Source organism: Drosophila teissieri, chromosome 3R (genome assembly GCF_016746235.2).
Source record: "Drosophila teissieri strain GT53w chromosome 3R, Prin_Dtei_1.1, whole genome shotgun sequence".
In the NCBI taxonomy this organism is placed as follows: domain Eukaryota; kingdom Metazoa; phylum Arthropoda; class Insecta; order Diptera; family Drosophilidae; genus Drosophila; species Drosophila teissieri.
This window is the reverse complement of record NC_053032.1, coordinates 14,909,255-14,927,198: the sequence shown is the minus strand read 5'-3', so window position 1 is coordinate 14,927,198 and position 17,944 is coordinate 14,909,255. Positions and strand designations below refer to the sequence as shown.

Below are 17,944 nucleotides of genomic sequence, written 5' to 3'. Positions count from 1 at the left end.
GCTGCTAATAAGATTAGTGCACTTAATCATCGAAACTAAACCTGCAATAAGCTTCCCGTGGCCGTAATTGCTTCGCAGGAAGTACCTGATTCAATTATAGAAAACCACTTATTGGATGGGGGCATATCGCACAGTGGATTCCACATTGGGAGGTTCTCATGGCTGCCAACTAGATGGAAATCGTCGGAGCGGCCTGTAATTTAAACGAATTCACATCGCTTCAATTATGCACATTTGCTGGGCAATTTTCATAATAAATATTCTAATTGGCTTTTAATTATACGAAAAGCGTTTCGTGTTCGAGTCCGGTAAATTGACTAATTGCCGCTTGTAATTGCAATATATTAGATGACGCCTCATTGGCCCGGACCACCGAGCACTCCGATAAGCTACACTATCCTACAAAGCCATGTGCACCTCACTTTACTGTTGTGGGCCACAGGGTGTAGAACTAGAACCCATATGCAGGCCCCAAATGGCAAACCCATAATTACCCAGACCGACTTGAGGCTGGCACGCAATCCGGGCATTTGTTGGCCTGTCAGGGCGGGGTTATATTTTTTGGGGAGGAGCGGTGCCATGGGTCCTACGTACATATGTGCATATGTATGTACATTTGTGGCCCCCTGATAGCTTTGAGTATAATTCAATAACGGCATCAGCGATTCAGTTGCGGTCGTCACTAATTGATTGTTTAACCAGCTAAATGTCCAAGGCGGGATTTTCTCCAGCGCTTGAATAATGCATTGCACTGCGGGCAGCATGGAATGGCATTTATTCCAATGGTCGATCGTTGCACAGTGGGTCGGGAACTTAACTAAATACAATATACAATGTATATAGGACTTATAAACGTACAAACGTGTGATACTTATAATGCGGCTTAAATAATAGTGAATTTTTTGTAATGTTTTAGGTAACAGTAAGTAAGTTACCTTTTGAACCCTTTGAACCACTGTGCCTGGGCAGTAAAGGCCAACAATCATACGCAGCGTGGGCGCTGCAGCTCAGCGAGCATAAAACAGTAACAACAAACATCAGGTTGTCATAAAGAGTGCATATTTATGTGGCTAATTCGAAATAAAACATAAAACTCACCAAATAATATTAAGCGACTCTCGACGAACCCAATAACTGAGTGGCAGAGAAACCGAGATGCATATCAACAATTAGGACGCCCCATGGCGTTGGCCACGAAATCGGGAATTGGTAATGGGCAACCGAGAATTGAGAATTGAGAAATTTGACGCTTTTACGATCGGGTTGAGGGAGGAGGGGGCGGGGAGTCTGAGACTGGCAGCAGCAGCATAATGTCTCTCTTTGATATACCAAATTAAAGCATTCGATATTTGATCGGCAAGGCACTTTGCATATGAAAGAGACGGCGTCTGGCGCCACAAATCCGTGATGAGGCCGCCGATCTAACAGTCCAAAAAAACACCCGGAGAGCCAAGCATAATTGAGGCAATTAGAAAACATCAAAATATTGGACCCTGGCCGCAGAAAATTGTTAAATAAACAAGAGCCAAAACGAGACGTTGTTGCGGCTCTTAATTAAGCACTTGAGGGCCCAAATTCGAGTCAAATGTTTATTCTGTTTACCCCGGGACAAGTCGAGCAGTTGGCAATGACACAGCGGATCTGGAGTGTATAGCTTATACATATATCTTGTGTGGTTAAGGAGCGGGAGACGCCCACCGCCGGATCATTCAATTAAAACGCTTACGAATTATTATTACGACAAACAAAATGTCGAGGGCCTGGAAAAGTGATGCCAATCTAGTCCAACCGCAGGAAGTGCCCGCCGAGGAATGAGAACAATCGTTCCGTAAATTACAAGCAATTGAAGTCGGCCGATCGAGATCGAGATCGAGATCAAGATCCAAGTCCCAAGACTCCGAGGCAACACTGAGTGACGGAAGTGGGGTTAACAAGCGTGGCGGCCCGAAAAGTTCGTCGCCTAAGTCTTTCGTTAGACAAACGGACCGAACATGGACTTTAAAATTAATTACTTAATTTAACACAACACGCGGCCGGCGACACCTTCGATGATGTCTGGTGTTTCGGGCGACAACGGAAAGCACTAAACAGTCGTTTCGGGCCAAAAACCTGTTGGCCTGGCCAGCACATCGCATCACAACGCATCGCATCGCATCGCAACTCGGAACGATCCTGGGCCGGAATGAGCGGGCTTAACAGATTAGTTAGCATATCCCATATCAGGGTAATTATTGTTAAATGCGATAACGATCTTGTACAGCGCTGACATTTATTTATTTTCCTTAATTTCGCCGTATTAATCTTCCAGGAAACACACATTAAACAGAACACCGAGATATGGCACGTCCCGATCTCGAGCCCTGCGCTCCAAAGGACGGCCATTAAGGGCCAAGGGATGGAGTGGGGGACGCGTTCTCGATCTTGGCTTGACAATTTGCATTATGCCGGCGATCGATCAGCGATCGGTGAAATCCAACGGACAATAATGAGCACTGGATGGAGATGGGAGGGCTGGCAAAGAGAAACTCTGACTCAAGCTCAAGCTTAAGCTCAAGCCGAAACTCAATTAAAAGCCGAAATAACTTCGAGACGAGACACAGCTAATTTAACCAAATTGGATTACTTAATAAACTTTATGGGATAAGTAACAATAACAACGGGCAGCCACATACATAGTTGTGGTGCGTGGTGCTGGCCATAAAGTGAATGCGGCGTTGTTGTTGGCATTATTATTACTATATCGCTCTTTTTTTGGGGCGCGCCGCATAACAAACCTTTTGGGGCATTCGAAAATCAACAACAACAACAAGAAGAGCGAAGCCACGAGGCAAAACAAGTTGTACATACATATGTATGTATGCGTATGCCCGATATACTCGTATGTATAACATCATCAACAGCCAACAACTTACCAAATTGTGTTTTAATTTCCGAGAATAATCAGCAAGGGATTTCATTCCGATTTCGGCTTTCGTTTTCTGTCCGTCCCTTTGCGCCAGTGTGTTTTTGTTCTACAGAAACATTTGAAGAGTGATATTGGATAAAGGAGGCCAGCAGATAAGCCCCAATCCAATATGCAGGGGGCGTGCCCCAGCCCCATTATTAATTACAGTTCCCGCTCTCGATGGGCCGTGTATCTTGAATCTGGAGTTGGAATCTCGAAGTTTCCATCAAAGGTGCGTGTTTGCTAAGCAAACAAGACTCGCCATTAGCTGAAAGGTTTATGGGTAAAGCCGCGATTTCGATCACCGATTGAACATATAATTTGCTCGCTCTGATTTACGACTTTTGCAATTGTAAACTTTGTGATTGCAATAGGTTACCCCACAAAAAACCCCCCGATTTCTGTACTGTGGGGGGGACCTTTGACAGAGTGCCACAATTTAGTGCTGTTAACAGCTAGTAATTAGACTCGTTATGTCCGTTAATTAGCCATATCAGCCGGGCCAATCTAGTTTGCAGTTTGCCCATTGCAATTAGCCACTGCATATTCATTAGGCCACATTCGATAGCCGATTTCTGATGGCTGATAGCCGATTCGCCGATTTGCCGATAACGAAAACTGCGCTCATACTATATACCGCCACAGTTTTCGCATAAATTTGTGGAGCAATAATCATAAATTTGGCTTTTAAATCATTAGCACACCTCGAGTGGCTCGTTAACCAGTTTCCTAAGCCACCCCAACCCCCAAAAACCCCCCGTTCAGCATCCACCCCCCCCCCTTTGATCTCGCTCGAGCTGCGCTCAATTAAATTCCACAATAAAACACGATTTGCATTTTAAATTGTGCAATTAAAATGCTTATGAAATCTATAAGAAGTAACGATCGCTAAATGCATTTTATAGCCGCCTCCTTCAGCTATCCCGCTCTTTCCAATCGGGGCACCCCCTTCCCCCTGAATCCCCTTTTCCTGCGCACCTGTCACCTTTTCTAGTGGACAGAAACAGCAACAACAATGTTAAATGTCACACGCTAATTAATTGACGGCGCATAATTTTTAACTCTGTCACACAGTGGGACGAACTCAATCAATGGAGATGCTAAGTGCGAAACAAGAATAAATAAAATTAAGTAAAATAAAATGTTAAAGGAAAATCAAGCTTAAATAAGGTGTAATAGTTCACATCCATAACTGAAAGCATGTCTTTTAAAACATACGAAATGTTTATATTATGAATAAAGTTAGTAGCAGTTAGTAGTTGGGTAATATTCTGGAAAAGAAGTGCTTGCCCCCTTAATAAATCCAACGAACATTTCTCTTTCGATTTCTTTTCATAATGAATATTTTATATTTTATATGATAATATTCGTGAGTGTTTCTTACAATCATGTTGGCTTAGGAATTATTTACTAGCAACTAGGGCTTTATATTAGACGGCTTTAAATAATATCCAGCTGCAGTTGAGCGACTCTAGAGGTTCGTGCTTAAGACTAAACATAAATAAATGCTAGATCGTCATACAATATACAAGAATTATACAATAGCTAGTGGATCGAGTACGATTTGTTCTGAAGAATTCACTAATTAAAAGTAATGTCATGAATATTTACAGGCTTAAGTCATAATTGTTTGTACAGTTATAGTTGGTGTCTAGCCTAGGTTTATTTTTCAGTGTTTCTTTTCTGCATTTGATAGTTTGGAAAGAGAGGAAACAACTTGCTTTCTTTGAGCTCTACTCAACCTCGAAACTTCGCAAGGATTTGGCACGGATCTCGAGAGAGAAAGATGAATGGAGGAGGAGGGGTCTCTAATACTTTCCTATATGTACACTTAGCCTAACGCCTTGGGATCGCTCTAAGAATATATCACAACAAAACAAACTATGTTACTCTCGCCGAGACTCGACTGGGAACCATCGAAAACTGGAACTGGACTGCAATTGCCAGGATAAGGAACTCACGGACCGCCGCAGGACTAACTCCTGGCCGCTTCTCTCAGTGGCTGGCGTCCAGCTCGTGCTCCTCATCGCTGGGACACTCGTCCATCTCCATGTCGATCAGTTCGTCGTCGTCCTCGTCGCCGCTGCCGTTGTGCATATTCCGCTGCGATCCTCCCTCGCCGCCCTTCTCGTCCTCCTGCTGCATCCGCTTGTGCTTGGTGCGGCGGTTCTGGAACCACACCTTCACCTGCGTCTCGGACAGATTGAGGTTCTGGGCCAGGGCCTTCCTCTCCGCCCCCACCACGTACTGGTTGCTCTCGAAGGCGTGCTCCAGCTTCAGCAGCTGCGACGGCGAGAAGGCGGTGCGGATGCGTTTCGGTTTGCGGAACGGGGGCACCAGGAAACCTTGAAAAGAGCGGAGAAGAAGGGTTTCGGTTAGTCATCGGTATTTAGGCTCATAATTCACAGCGATAAATTAGCAGTGGCAGCATATTTCAATTATAAAAGAATCTTCGGAGCCAATTTAAAGCACATTAGCATCTTTCATTCCTGATTACATTTATAAAGAACAAGAGTTCTCTGCCAAAAGCTTTAATTTAGATCTTGATTACTTTTTTTTGCTAAATCTTCTTTTTGTTTCGCATATAAAGAATCATTGCGCAAGATACTTACTTCCAGGAAAGCGGTGTGGGAAGATCCTTCCGTGGCGGCTGAGCAGCCAGGGGTACAGCTGATAGCTATCCCTGGCCATGCCCGGATTGGGCATGAACTGGGCGGCGTGGGGCGGCAGGCCGGCGGCAGCAGCGGCGGCGGCCGCTGGACCAAGCACATGACCCGCCTGCAGGGCGGCGGCCATCTGGAACTGGGCGGCGGCAATGAGATGCGGATTGTGCTGGGGCGGCAGCTCCGGCGGAGCGTTGATGTACGGTGGCAGCGCCTTGATGTCCGGCATGCCGGGCTGTCCCTGCGGCATCGGTGGCCCTCCGGGTCCCATGGGAAAGGGGCGAACGAGTCCAGCGGGCGGCATGCCCGGCATCATCATGGGTCCGGCTCCTCCGGGATGCATCATGGCGGGCTTTGGATAGTTCGGGGGCGGCTGCTGCTGTGGCTGCTGCTGCGGAGGCGTGGCATGTGGACTGCTGATCAGCAGAGTGGGTGAAGACGAGGGCTGCGAGGACTGGGGGCTCACGGACTTGGGAGGCGTGTGCGGTGGCTGGATGCGCTGGGCTGGATTCTCGGCCTGCTCCAGGGCAGGTGGTGCAGGTGAGCGTTCCCGCTTGAGGGAGACGGCCATCTGGGGCTGTTCCGTTTCGGGGGAGAGGCGTGTCTGCAGCGGACTCAAGCCGCTGGCCATGGCGGCATTGTGGTGCAGTCTCTGCAGCAGCTCCTGAATGTCCTGGTGGCTCTTGGGTGTGCCCGGGTGTTGCTGCTGCTGCATGAGGAGGTGCTGGTGCAACACATGTTGCTGCGCGGGCGAGAGATGCGGATGCGGATGTGGTGCCTGCAGATGCTGCTGCTGCTGCGGAGCATGGGGATGCGGATATGGCAGACCGTGGGCAGGAGGCGCCATCAGATGGTGCGGAGGTGAGCCTGGGATCAGGGTGAGCGTGGCGGGCGGCGTTTGGGGCGGCGAACCGGGCACATTGCGCTCGCCGGGCGGCGGACTCTGGGGGCCGGAGTGCTCGGGCGTCGAATTGCCGCCGGCGGTGCTGACATCATTGCCCACAATGGACTCGATGCTGAAACCGATCTTCTGCTTGGGCGTGGGCATCATGACGGCTGCAGCGGCGGTGGGAACCGGCGGAATCATCTTAGTCATAAATACGGCGGTTAGTTCGGCTATGTTGGCGGCTTTTTTCGGCGGTTTAAGCACAGTTTTCGATACTCTAATCCTCTGGGGGGAAGTCCTTATTTGTAACTTCTGGCTTATAGCTTTCTATGTTTTGTTGATTTTCTCACACTAAGCGACGCATTGGAAACGCTTTGATAGATACGTATAGTTACTATATTAATCACACACACACTCGATTTCTCAATACTTGTGCTCTACGGCGATCGACGCGCTCGTTTTTCGCTTGTTTTTTGTGTCGGAAGACGGGGAATATAGACGTGTGCTCTCGACGACGTTCGATGTCTGAATAAATCCGGTGAGCCCGGCGACACCACCAAGTGTGCGCTGCTCGAAGAGAGCTGGGCTGCGGGCTGCGAGCTGCGAGTCGACTCTCTTCGCCAGTACAGGCCAAACCAGTTTATCGGGCCAGAGCGGGAGGCACAGTGCGCGCTTCAGGTTCAGTATGGCCGTCTTCTTCGCGCGCGCCTTGTGGATTTTATCTACCCTGCAGATATCGTATGGCTGCGTAGGAGCGAGTGAAATGGCTGCTTTTCGAGGGGCGGGTCCAGCTTGGTGCGCTGCCTTTACCGAATTTTCTGCATATGGCTTCCGTTCAAATAGCCAGCACTCACCACTATTCGGCATTGTTGTTGTTGCTCTTGGCCTTTGTGTAATTTGGCTTAAACTGCCATTCATAGTTCTTGTTTTTGCGGTTGCATTTCTGGGCCGGAACGAGCGCTAAATGGAAATCTAATGCCAGGTGGGCAAAATGTCTCTGTTTGCGGGCTCTGGCCAAATTTGCAGGAAGTTCAAAATGGGTTTTCGAGGCTTACACGGATGTGCGTTTTAAATATTTCCCTTGCTCGGGGCGATTTACTGGGGGATTTCTGTTGTGCAAATTTATAGTTTAGCAGGGATTTGTTGGGCGTTCTTCAATAATTGCTCTTTTTATATTTATGTTGGAAGTGCAAAAAATATACAAGTCTTGCATTTGAGTTTCTCAAAAAATGTTTATAATGTCTGAATATAGCATTTTTTACATATGTATTTAATTTACTTTGATTTATTTATAATTTTATATACTTCTCTATTTGGAAACCTCCGCCGTTTTCCTACAGCTCACAATCCAGTCCACATTAGCGATTCCACACCATGGATGCACTTCACATTTGCTGTTTCAATAAATCATCTACGAAACTCGATCGGGACAGTTTTATGAAATGTGCTACCGGGTTTATTTTTCGCTACGATTTAAATGTTAATTTTCGGGCATTACATTTTTTTTGGCACACGACAAAGTTTGCATAATTTATGTAGTGTCCGAATCACAATTCCGAATCAAAATCAGAGCAGGTTCATCAATTGTCGAGACGTGCCAAAAGTCTCACTTCGTTTCGTTCCCCCTGTCAACACTGTGACTTGCTATCAAATTCCAAAAGTTTTTCAAAAACAATGGAATAATATTCGGTAGTGCTATTTTCACACTCTGTTATCAGTTGGAGCCGTCGCAATCGTCGCCGAATTGCCAAGATTTATGGGCTAGGAATCGCAAGAGCACAACAACAGCTTGTGAGGTAGATTAAAATCTATCAAATTTTTATGGCCGCTAATTAAGCCACGCATATTTACCCATCGCTTTCGGTTCGAATCGAGGCAAGGCATAAACAACTTTCGAGTCCATTAAAGCGTAATTATGTTGACTAATGGATTTTGATTACAAGGCGAAATGCTGTCGAAAGTTCAGCGATTTTCAGCTGAGTCGGTTTCATTTGCGGTCTAATCTGCAAGACGTGTGTGTTGCTAATTCGATTGGAAACTCGGCAGCCGCGCTTTTGTTTTGATTTCATGAAAGCTTATAGTAAATTACTGTGAAAGGTAAATCATTTAAATTTCAATATGGTAAATAAATATATAGAGAAATGTTTAAATTTTTTTTTAATTGCCTTCGAAAAAATTAAAATGGAAAAGTTTCTTAAACCACTTTATGAATTAAATATTGGTGGTTGTAATGTACAAATGCAGCTTAAACTAAAGTAATATAAAGAAAATACTATAATTTCAATTTAGTAGTAATTACAAGATTCCTTGCAATCCGATCCCCAATATTTCGACGAATAAAGCATAATTGAGTTGGAAAAACGCAATTTACCTCTTATTTTCGGTAATTTCACACGCCCACCGAGTTGAGTACCTCGCCGCAGGAGCTCCAGGACTCGAAGGACCTGCAGCCAGCACAATCGGGCTGCTAATGAGCGAATAAAGATATCCTCAAGCCGCAGGACCAGCGGCAGGACGAGCGGCAGTCAAGTGGCCAACTGGAGGATTCAGCAGTAGATGACCCCCCGCCAGAGTTCGCAAAAAGGAATGAAAACCATAAAAAATGCAGCCAACAAAGGGCACAAATGCATTTATTAGATGGAAATAAAGAGGAACACAATGCAGCAGCCCGAAAGGTGTCAAAATCAACAATTTTCAGCCTGCAAACAATTCCACAGAAACCGAGGCACAGCGTGATGCAATTTCACCTATTCGAACCTCCCTCCATCCAGAAAATAAATCTACAGTATGCCAGTCCAATTCCCGATGCCACTTCAGCTGAAAATTGGATGGAGAAAAAACAGCAGTTTCACTTTTTGTCTTTTTGCCTTTTCGTCGATTTTGTTTTTTTTTTTCTGTTTATCTCGCTGGGAAAACAATGGAAAACGTGGCAAATTTCCCTTTGTTCGAGTCGATGGCCAGAAATTGTTGAGTAGCAACAAAACAAGGCAACAGAAGACGAGAAAAATTGACTTTAATGATGATGAGTTGGCGTTTAGAGTGTGCGTTTTGGATTCATTTGAATTGAGTGTGTTTTCAGACCCATTTTCTCGGTTTTCTCAATATACGTTTTTTTTTTTTTTTTTTTAGCACAAACTCGGGGAAAACTCTATGGGGGAGCGAAGCGTTTAAATGTAATTAATTTCTGGCAACTCGATTTAGGGACAAGCGCCATCGCTAACTGCGCTTCCAAGAATACCATCGATCGATTTCACAGCTCTGCGTTATTTTCATATTTTACCCAAAACGATCTACCGATAATTTGGGCGCTTGTAAATCCACGCGACCCCAGAAATTATGATGGATCGGCACCGACATTTGTGGCCACATTTTCACGCGTTTTTCGTGGAGGAAATTGGAAAATTGGACTTGGTAGCAACTGACAGACGCTTGCGGGGGCAGGGGCGTGTCAGCCCTAAGAACATCAAACAACTGCACTGTGATGAGCCTGCCGTTTTCCAGGAAAACGAATTCCAGAGGAGCCCAAATCCCATTTGGAGAGAATAGCCCCGAAAAGGGTGCACTGGACCGAAGGATCGGATCATTTGGAATTTCAGGCACGACATATCGAAGCCAATCAAGTTGGGGGTATTTCGAGTTTTCGAATTGCCACAAAGCCGTAAAATCATATTAAAACACAATTTCTGGTCCACCACCGCGGTAGCGGGCCAAGACCATAAAACATTTATATCTAATCCTTGACAATCATAAAAATTACACAAACGACACGATGCAGTGCAGGGAAAATCTGACAAGGGCCAAGGGCCAAGTGCCAGCGGCGAAAAAGAAAATGTTTAAAATGTCGGAAAAGTGCTCGAGAAAAATAAGAAAGGGCGGGCGGTGAGGAGAAAGCAAATAAACAGTAGTCAGGGAAATGTCATAAAAATGTCTGATTTCTTCTTGAAATCCCCGCAGCCCCAAAACTATGCACTGCGAAAAATGCAATAGGTCACTTTGGATTTCTTAGTGAAGAGAGTGAAATATTGCAAGAACAGTTGGTTCAAACAAAAGCGGTTTTATACGGAGTGAAATAAATCCATTTAAGAGAATACCCAATTATTAATTTACTTACATCGTGTAATATTTACATTCTTCATTGCTATGTAGTATTTAAGGCAAATGCATTTGCATTTCTCACTCTGTAACCCTCCGCTTAGTACGTGTGTGCAAAACAGTGGAAAATAGTGGAAAGCCATTCCAAATTCGAGGCATTTTTATGACACTTTCCGTAACGGGCACTCGAGCATGGCCAGTGCAAGGACAGAAGGACAGCCAGGCAATCCTTTGCGGGCATAAAAAATATGGTAGTTGCCGAAATAAAATCAACGTAATGTTTATGACTTTTCACCGGCGGTGCCCCATGTACCCTCCACTCCCCTGCTCCTGATGGCACTCCTCCTTTGACCTGGCTGGTTGACACTTTCGTTTTGGTAATATTTTGGCTGACAGGCACTTTTGTTCGTGTGTCATTATCGTTTTGCCCAGATCCGGATGGTCGAGCGGGATTTATGAGCGGGCGACATGGTGCGATTAGATCGAAGCGATACAAGGTCCTTTATACAGTGAGTTCTTGAGATTTAGTTGTTATAGATAGTTGAGAAAAAGCAGCAAACTATTTCTTAGGAAGAAGAACATATACCTTTTAGTTTGAGTTGATTAATATGCATTTTCGATAAGCTAAACACCACCCATCGCATTCCACTAAGACTCATCGTCATCCTTATCGTTCATTTTCGCCGAGCTAAGTAGATGCCGAGCTGGAATTCCGCAGCACCAGCTAAACAAACTCGAAATCCCCCAGATCATCTTGTAACCGCTTGAGTAACCCCCAGAGACCTTTTGAGCGGCCTTTAGCAAGTGCCGCCCTCTTGGCATTCAACACCTCGCCATCCACATCACACATATGCCTCCCCCATCAGCGTGATGGCCAGGCCAATTACTCTTCTCGTCCTTATCGCAGATCTCTGCCCCCTCCCCACACACCGAAAACATAAATATACTCCCCCGAAATTTTCCCCCTGGCAAACACTTTATAAATTACACGCCCACACTTGTCGACTCCACACTCCACCAGCAGTTGAGACCCCCACCCCTGGCCACATCGAAACTAATGATGACAGCCAATAAAAAATTCCAACAAATGTGTAAATTTGTGGAAAAGCATGAAAGCCAAAAAACGAAAATTTCATAAAAATGTAAATTTCCCAAAATGGAAAGGAGTGGAAGGGCGAATGGCATATAGCATATAGCATATATGTGAGTAGGGATAGGATATGAGGACATGGTCGACTGACTGGCGGAGTAGGGAAAGGAGGGTTTGGGAACAACAAATGAAATAAATTTGAGCATGTTACTCGAAAATGTCGCTGGCAGGCGAAAGCCAAAAAATAGGAAATGCTTATGCATCTGGGGAGTGGGCAATGGGAGTGGGAATGGGAAATGGGAAATGGCAATTGCCAATTGGCAGGGGGTTGTCCTGCGGAGGGGTTGGATGTACCTACAAGGAGGACTCGGCGGGGTGTCCTGGCAGATGACTCAATTTACACGCAACGAGCTCTGTAAATTGCGCCTCATTTCGCTCGCGATTCTTCCTCTGGCAGTTGAAGCAACGAAAATGAAATGTATATTCCAGATTTCCCTCCTGCAAAAAAAAGCGTTCCATCTACACAGCATCCCCCTCTAAAAACCCAGCTACAAATTGCCAAACCTAATAAAAGCGAAATTAGCTGAAGAAAGGAGCGGTAACGAGGGTTGATTTGTGAGTTGTGCTTTGAGCGAGGGGGTAACTTCATTTTGCGGATGTGCGCCATAAATTAAAATAAATTAATTGGCCGTGACTCTGAGCGGATAGAGTTGTCTAGCCATCGGAATGGTCTACATTTCTGCTTCAACCTAATAAAATTCTATGTTACTGAAATTCTTTTTTTAATGCAATAATCTATAATATCAAGATACTAAAGTATCTAGTATTAGATTTATTTAAAATGATTGATTTACCTATATGATTGATATACCTATGATATACCTATATTTCTACCTAGATTTTTAGTGTAAGTTGTGTAAAATCCATCTTCTAAGGATGCGGTTCTCATAATTTCCATGCCATGTTTGTGCTAACTCTGAGGCCATTCCCCTCCCAACGTCCCATAATGGTGATGAGGTTGTGTCGCCATGTTCCCAGCCCCTCTTTGCCCACTGGAAACCCAGTTACCAAGAGTCTGGGCCTTGAGCGGTGGTCGTTAAACAAATGAATTGCCATAAGCGCCGGCTGATTGCGATGTCGTCCTAGATGGGCTGCCATAATAAGCTGCGGCTGGGTGGCGCATCCTGATTGGATTCGACTGCCAGCTGTCGGCGGGGCAACTGCGATTATTATACGTATATTACGGAGCTTGCCAAACGCAACGGAGACTTTCCGAGCCGCATCATTACGGAACTCCGTTCTGCAGCCGGAGTCTGCCATTATTATACGCCATTTAAATAATATTCGCCTTCATGCTGCGACAATGTCGCCTGGCACGTTTTCCAGAGCTGGCGGCCACCACCCTTCGCAACTTGCACAAGGCCTCATGGAACTGGGAAAACCCACCCCGAATTCCGAACTCATTGTTTGTCGTCTGTGCCATTTTTCACAGGCATTTGCTGCGCATAATCAAGGCACATCATCAGCATTTGATTGCGACAAATAATGCCGCCACTTTGTGTTTGTCCCGCGAGCGTCTGCCAGCACTTAAGGGGTGCTTCAACCCCCAGCCTCCCGTTTTCCCGTTTTCCCGCTCTCCCCACCCCACTGCGCTGTAGCTGCTGAAATCGCGAAAATGGCCGACGGACTGAAAGGATTACGGCAGGCGCGAATGCAAACGCGCGCGTGTTAAATTAAAAGGATTTGTGTTTTGATTAAGTGCACGCACAGCACTCAAGTGCATCGCGAAAAAAATATACATATAATAGGGTAGGAAATAGTCGTGGAAATGGGGTTAGTTTTCAATGGACTTCGGAAAGGGGTTGCCAATTAATAAAAAACAGGATGGCAAACAAAGCTGGAATATGCGACAGACACAATGCTGAATTATATGTTGAAAGTATTTTAATGGTTAAAATTGGAAAGTGGTACGGGGAATAGTAGATCGGGATTGGTAGGCTACCTATATGTCCATAACATTTCCAAAAACCCCAGAAATGGCCAAATCACAATGTCTTTAATTAGATCCCTTGCGCAAAGCTAATCCCAAACAACTGCAAACATTGCAACATAATGGAGTGCGAATGGAACCCGGGAAGGAAGCCTGAACTACCTACACGACTTCAGTGGCCTGCAAGATACGGTAGCCGTCTGTCTATCAGATCAGCGAATCTTAACTGATCCAACAATGCGATAATGGAACATATATGAACTTCGGGCCCAAACAAGCCGACAAACGGTAACTGGATCAGCAGAGGAATCAATCCCAAGGAACCCAGGGCTCACAAGACAATGCCAGCTGATTTCTGCCACTGGTTGGTTGGCCGATTTCGGCCAGATTGCCATATTGCCAGATTGCCAATCTCACATCTCACATGTTGATCTTGTTACAAAAGTCAGAAGAGGTCCGAGAACTGGAACCCCGCTACATGCGGGTGTTCCTCCAGAGATTTTCCCGTTTCTATTCTCTGCGCCGCTGCAGAAGCGGAAAGAGGCAAAAGTTAAGCCACAAACATACAAGGGGATCAGAACGGATTTAAATACAAAGTGGCAAATAATGAAGTGTACTCGTACGTACAGGCGAGTGCTGGAAAGGTGCAAGATTTCCCAAAACCAGGGTGGCTCTGGGTCCGATTCCGATTCCGAATCCTCTTCAGCTCTTCACGAGTGCGTGTGGAGTTGGCTTATTAAAGTTATAATTAAAATATGTCGGCCTGCATGCGTTGATCTTGGGCGGTTTCCAGTTCCTCGTCTGCCTGATGTTTCTATGAATTTAATTATAAAAATTCCCTGATAATTGTTTTTGTATTTAAATTTTAATGGGTTCACACTATTCTGTTCGCTCTGCCTGCTTAGCGAGATCTTGGAAAAGGGGTTGCAATTGAAACTAAAAACTCTTCAATTAGTTGTTGGCTTCACGTGAGAATTATTTCATGGGTGGCGTATAAAGCTCTTGCTAAAGGGGGCTTTAGTCACTTTCACTTTGATTTGTAAAGCCCAAACATTGAAATTGCACCTTATAACGGAGTAGGAACCTCAGATACTTGTATTATTTCGAAACTTACTTGTGAACTTTTTGGAAAATCTGTATACCGTTTAAGCTATAATTGCTTCATACTATTATATTGGAAAGCAATTAAAAAGATGGAGTACCAACCATATTTATGATGATGTATGCACCCTCAGACCGCTTGTTCCATTGACGCCCCTGCTCGAGTACCCTTTTCAGGGGATTCGTGTGAGGAGACCTTCGTGCACACATTGCGCGTCATTTAAATTTATTAGGATTACGAAACAAAAGTCAACAAGATGACAAGAATCGAAGTGAACTACTCGAGCACCCCTGAAGTACCGGAGCAGAGCTACTGGGGCATTGTTTGGCCGAAGAATAACCCCAAACAGGCAGGGAAAAATAAGGATAATACAACTCATATGCGTCCATTATTAGATGAGTGAAAGGCGAACCATGGCAAATGGAATATATGTATGTAGGGAAGTTTCGGCCCGATGGCCTCACATACTTGACTTAATTTAAGCCAATTTAATGCCCATTGACCGGACGAGGACGAGGATCACACACAAGTGAGTCAGTTCAGTGTGCCTGATCCGTAATTGTTTTGGGAAAAATCATTGCACACACGGACACACACACGGACTCACATGTGGCATTAACCCGGGCTTAGATGTTTAGCTGTGGGAAAATTGGAACACCCGCAAGTCCCTGACTTTTCAGGGATCCTCGATCCTGCGCGGAGTCCTAAACCACTTGAGTGCATGCACTGCGTAATCCCGGAGTGCTCCTGTTTTTCGATGGGTTCCCAGAGTGAACAGTAGCTTCGTTACGGGCGTTTTGCGCATGCCATTATCTAATTTGCCCAGCATGTGCAGGCGGCTTTCTTTCTTCTGGGAGCGGCTTCTTTATGCTGGTTTCTTTTCAACTTTTTGTTGTGCCACTTGGCCGTGTAATTAGATTTGTGCTACTTTCCACGGCGGTCTCTCAGATCCCAGCGATCGCCGGCCTTATCAATGCAAACGCCCTCTGCGATTATTATGATGTCTTCGCCACTGTCAGCATTATTTATTGAAATACTTTTTATTAAAGCTAATTGGCCGACAAAAGCCGCGGCCCGTGCCGCTGTCTTCGGCCTCGGAAAACAATCAAAATGCCTCCGCATAAAATCAAACAATTCCGGGGCATTCAGTTCGGAGCAATTCGAATCAATTCGATGTCACTCGATTGCATGCAATGGGTGTCAATGCACGCTTGGGTATTTTTATGCACTCTGGGAAATGTTTGGAAAACTGGGAAAATTTCGAGTTTCAGCTAAAGCATATTTCATAAATGGTTGCTCAATGAATTACTATGTCAGTAAAAAGTAATAAGTAAGGCTGCAGTTTCTTTATTGTGAAGTATGTTGAAGCATATTTGGCGTCGTTATCTTAATCTCGGCATGTAAATTTCCCCATCCCTGTTCATTTCTCGCAGTGTACATTAGAGAGCCGCGCTAGTCATGTGTTTAAAGCGATTTAAGCATAGCCAGCAGGCAGTTTGTGTTTTTAATCAGCTGCCACTTGCCAAGCAGACTCGGCCTGAGATTTCGACTTGGATTCAGATTCGAATTCGGATTCAGATTCAGATTCAGACCCCACACACGAGACGGGACGGGACGAGACGAGTCCGAGTGCCTAATTAAAATTGATTTGATTTCTCTGACACTTTTCAGCTCGAGTTTTGTTTTCGAATCGGAGTCGCTGTGGAATTGGGATTGGAATCAAAGCCGCATTGTTCGTCACGCCACTCGAACGGCGAGATGACTGAGATGACTGACAGTTGGTCGCTCAGAGAGCCAATCATTTGGCCAATCGTTTCAATTTCACATTTTGATTGATATTTCTGCTGAAACCGATACAACCCCTGACTTTCCGTACCGCTCTGCATGGAGCATAGGGCTAATTAAGCCGATCCGTGGCCGGCGCTAAGCTCATAATTATACAAAAGTCCGCATTGGATGCTGATGCTGATGCTGAAGAAGTATCCGATACCGATACCGATGCCCATGCCCATGCCCATGCCCATACCCATGCCTATATAGCGATGCCCATGCCGATGGGTTGTCATCTGGGCCATATATCTTGTTATGGCCACGGCGCATGCGCGCCTCGTCAATTAGTTTGGCTGTCAAAAAGATGATGAACTCGTTGCTTGATGAGGGTTTTCTTCCCGAACTCCGGAGGATCGCCCGACTGACTGTCCAGTGACTTATCACAGTTTCGAGCGAATTACGACGCGTCGCAGTTATTTTTTAATAGTTTTGCCAGCTCGGCACTCGTGTGGTTTCCCTCCTCCTCCGCCATTTGGCATTCCAGAAATATGAGTAACTCTACGCTCTGCTCTACGCTGTATTATGTTTTTGGGTTAGTTTGAGGTCGGCGATAGCATCCGATAGACGTGTTTATAGGCCCAAAGGTCTAAGTGGCCTCTTCGGCGGTGGTCCGCCTCCGGCGTCATGTCGTTGACATTTGCGACAAATGGGCTGACGCACGTCAAGTATCCGTGCCGTGTGTGTGGTCCACTTAAGGGGGTGTACACAGTAAAGTATACACTGTACACTACACACTGTACACGTTACAGGGCACTCTATGCGGTATAAAGGTCCGAGTCCACTCGAGTGGAGCTTGTAAGTGACTCAGAGATGTCGCGCAAAGCCATCGCGATTTAATCAACTCATTAAGGTCAGCACATAATTTTAATTGTTTTCCATAATATCGCTTATTTCGTGGACGGGCGGCTGCATCAAAGGCCTTGTGATTTCGCGGAAATCGGAGGACAGATAAGCCGGGCATAATTGGCGGCTAGTTAGCTTTTTAGTTGGTAAATTTTCGGCGTTAGTCGGATGGTTTTGTAATCGCTGGGGTTTCGTTTGGCAGGTCATCTGCATGCCATTATAAATATATTTGTGCTACCCCAAGATTTCCCTACGAAAACTGTGGGAAAACTCCGCCACCGCTAGTTGCATGATTAATTTGGGTCTATTTTTAGGCACGAACGCTCCACTTTGGGCTGCCCTGCTGCCCAAAAATATTTGTGTATTTATTTATTTGTTTGCTCTGGGCCTCTCATGTCCATTGCAAGCCGCAATTAATTACAATTTTTATTGCGCCGACCTGAGGTTTTCCATTGTGATTTATATGGGAGAAAACAGGAGAGCTTGGTGGCTTCGATGGCTGTG

The 17,944-nt window shown here is 45.5% G+C and overlaps 1 protein-coding gene across 1 annotated transcript; it reads right to left on the bottom strand.

Moving 5' to 3' along the window:
- Positions 1–4,370: 4,370 nt before the first annotated feature.
- Positions 4,371–6,963, bottom strand: LOC122620855 (homeotic protein empty spiracles). Its single transcript, XM_043798524.1, has 2 exons — positions 5,557–6,963; positions 4,371–5,289 (listed from the first exon to the last, which is right to left on the bottom strand). The coding sequence occupies exons 1-2, from the start codon at positions 6,701–6,703 to the stop codon at positions 4,940–4,942; spliced, it is 1,497 nt and encodes a 498-aa protein (XP_043654459.1). The 5' UTR covers positions 6,704–6,963; the 3' UTR covers positions 4,371–4,939.
- Positions 6,964–17,944: the final 10,981 nt, after the last annotated feature.

Excerpts from the sequence above, each read along its gene's own strand:
- LOC122620855 (XM_043798524.1), bottom strand. The coding sequence starts at position 6,703 with ATGACTAAGATGATTCCGCCGGTTCCCACCGCCGCTGCAGCCGTCATG. Across the intron at positions 5,290-5,556 it reads CCCACACCGCTTTCCTGGAA|GTTTCCTGGTGCCCCCGTTC; the intron begins GTAAGTATCTTG and ends GCTCTTTTCAAG.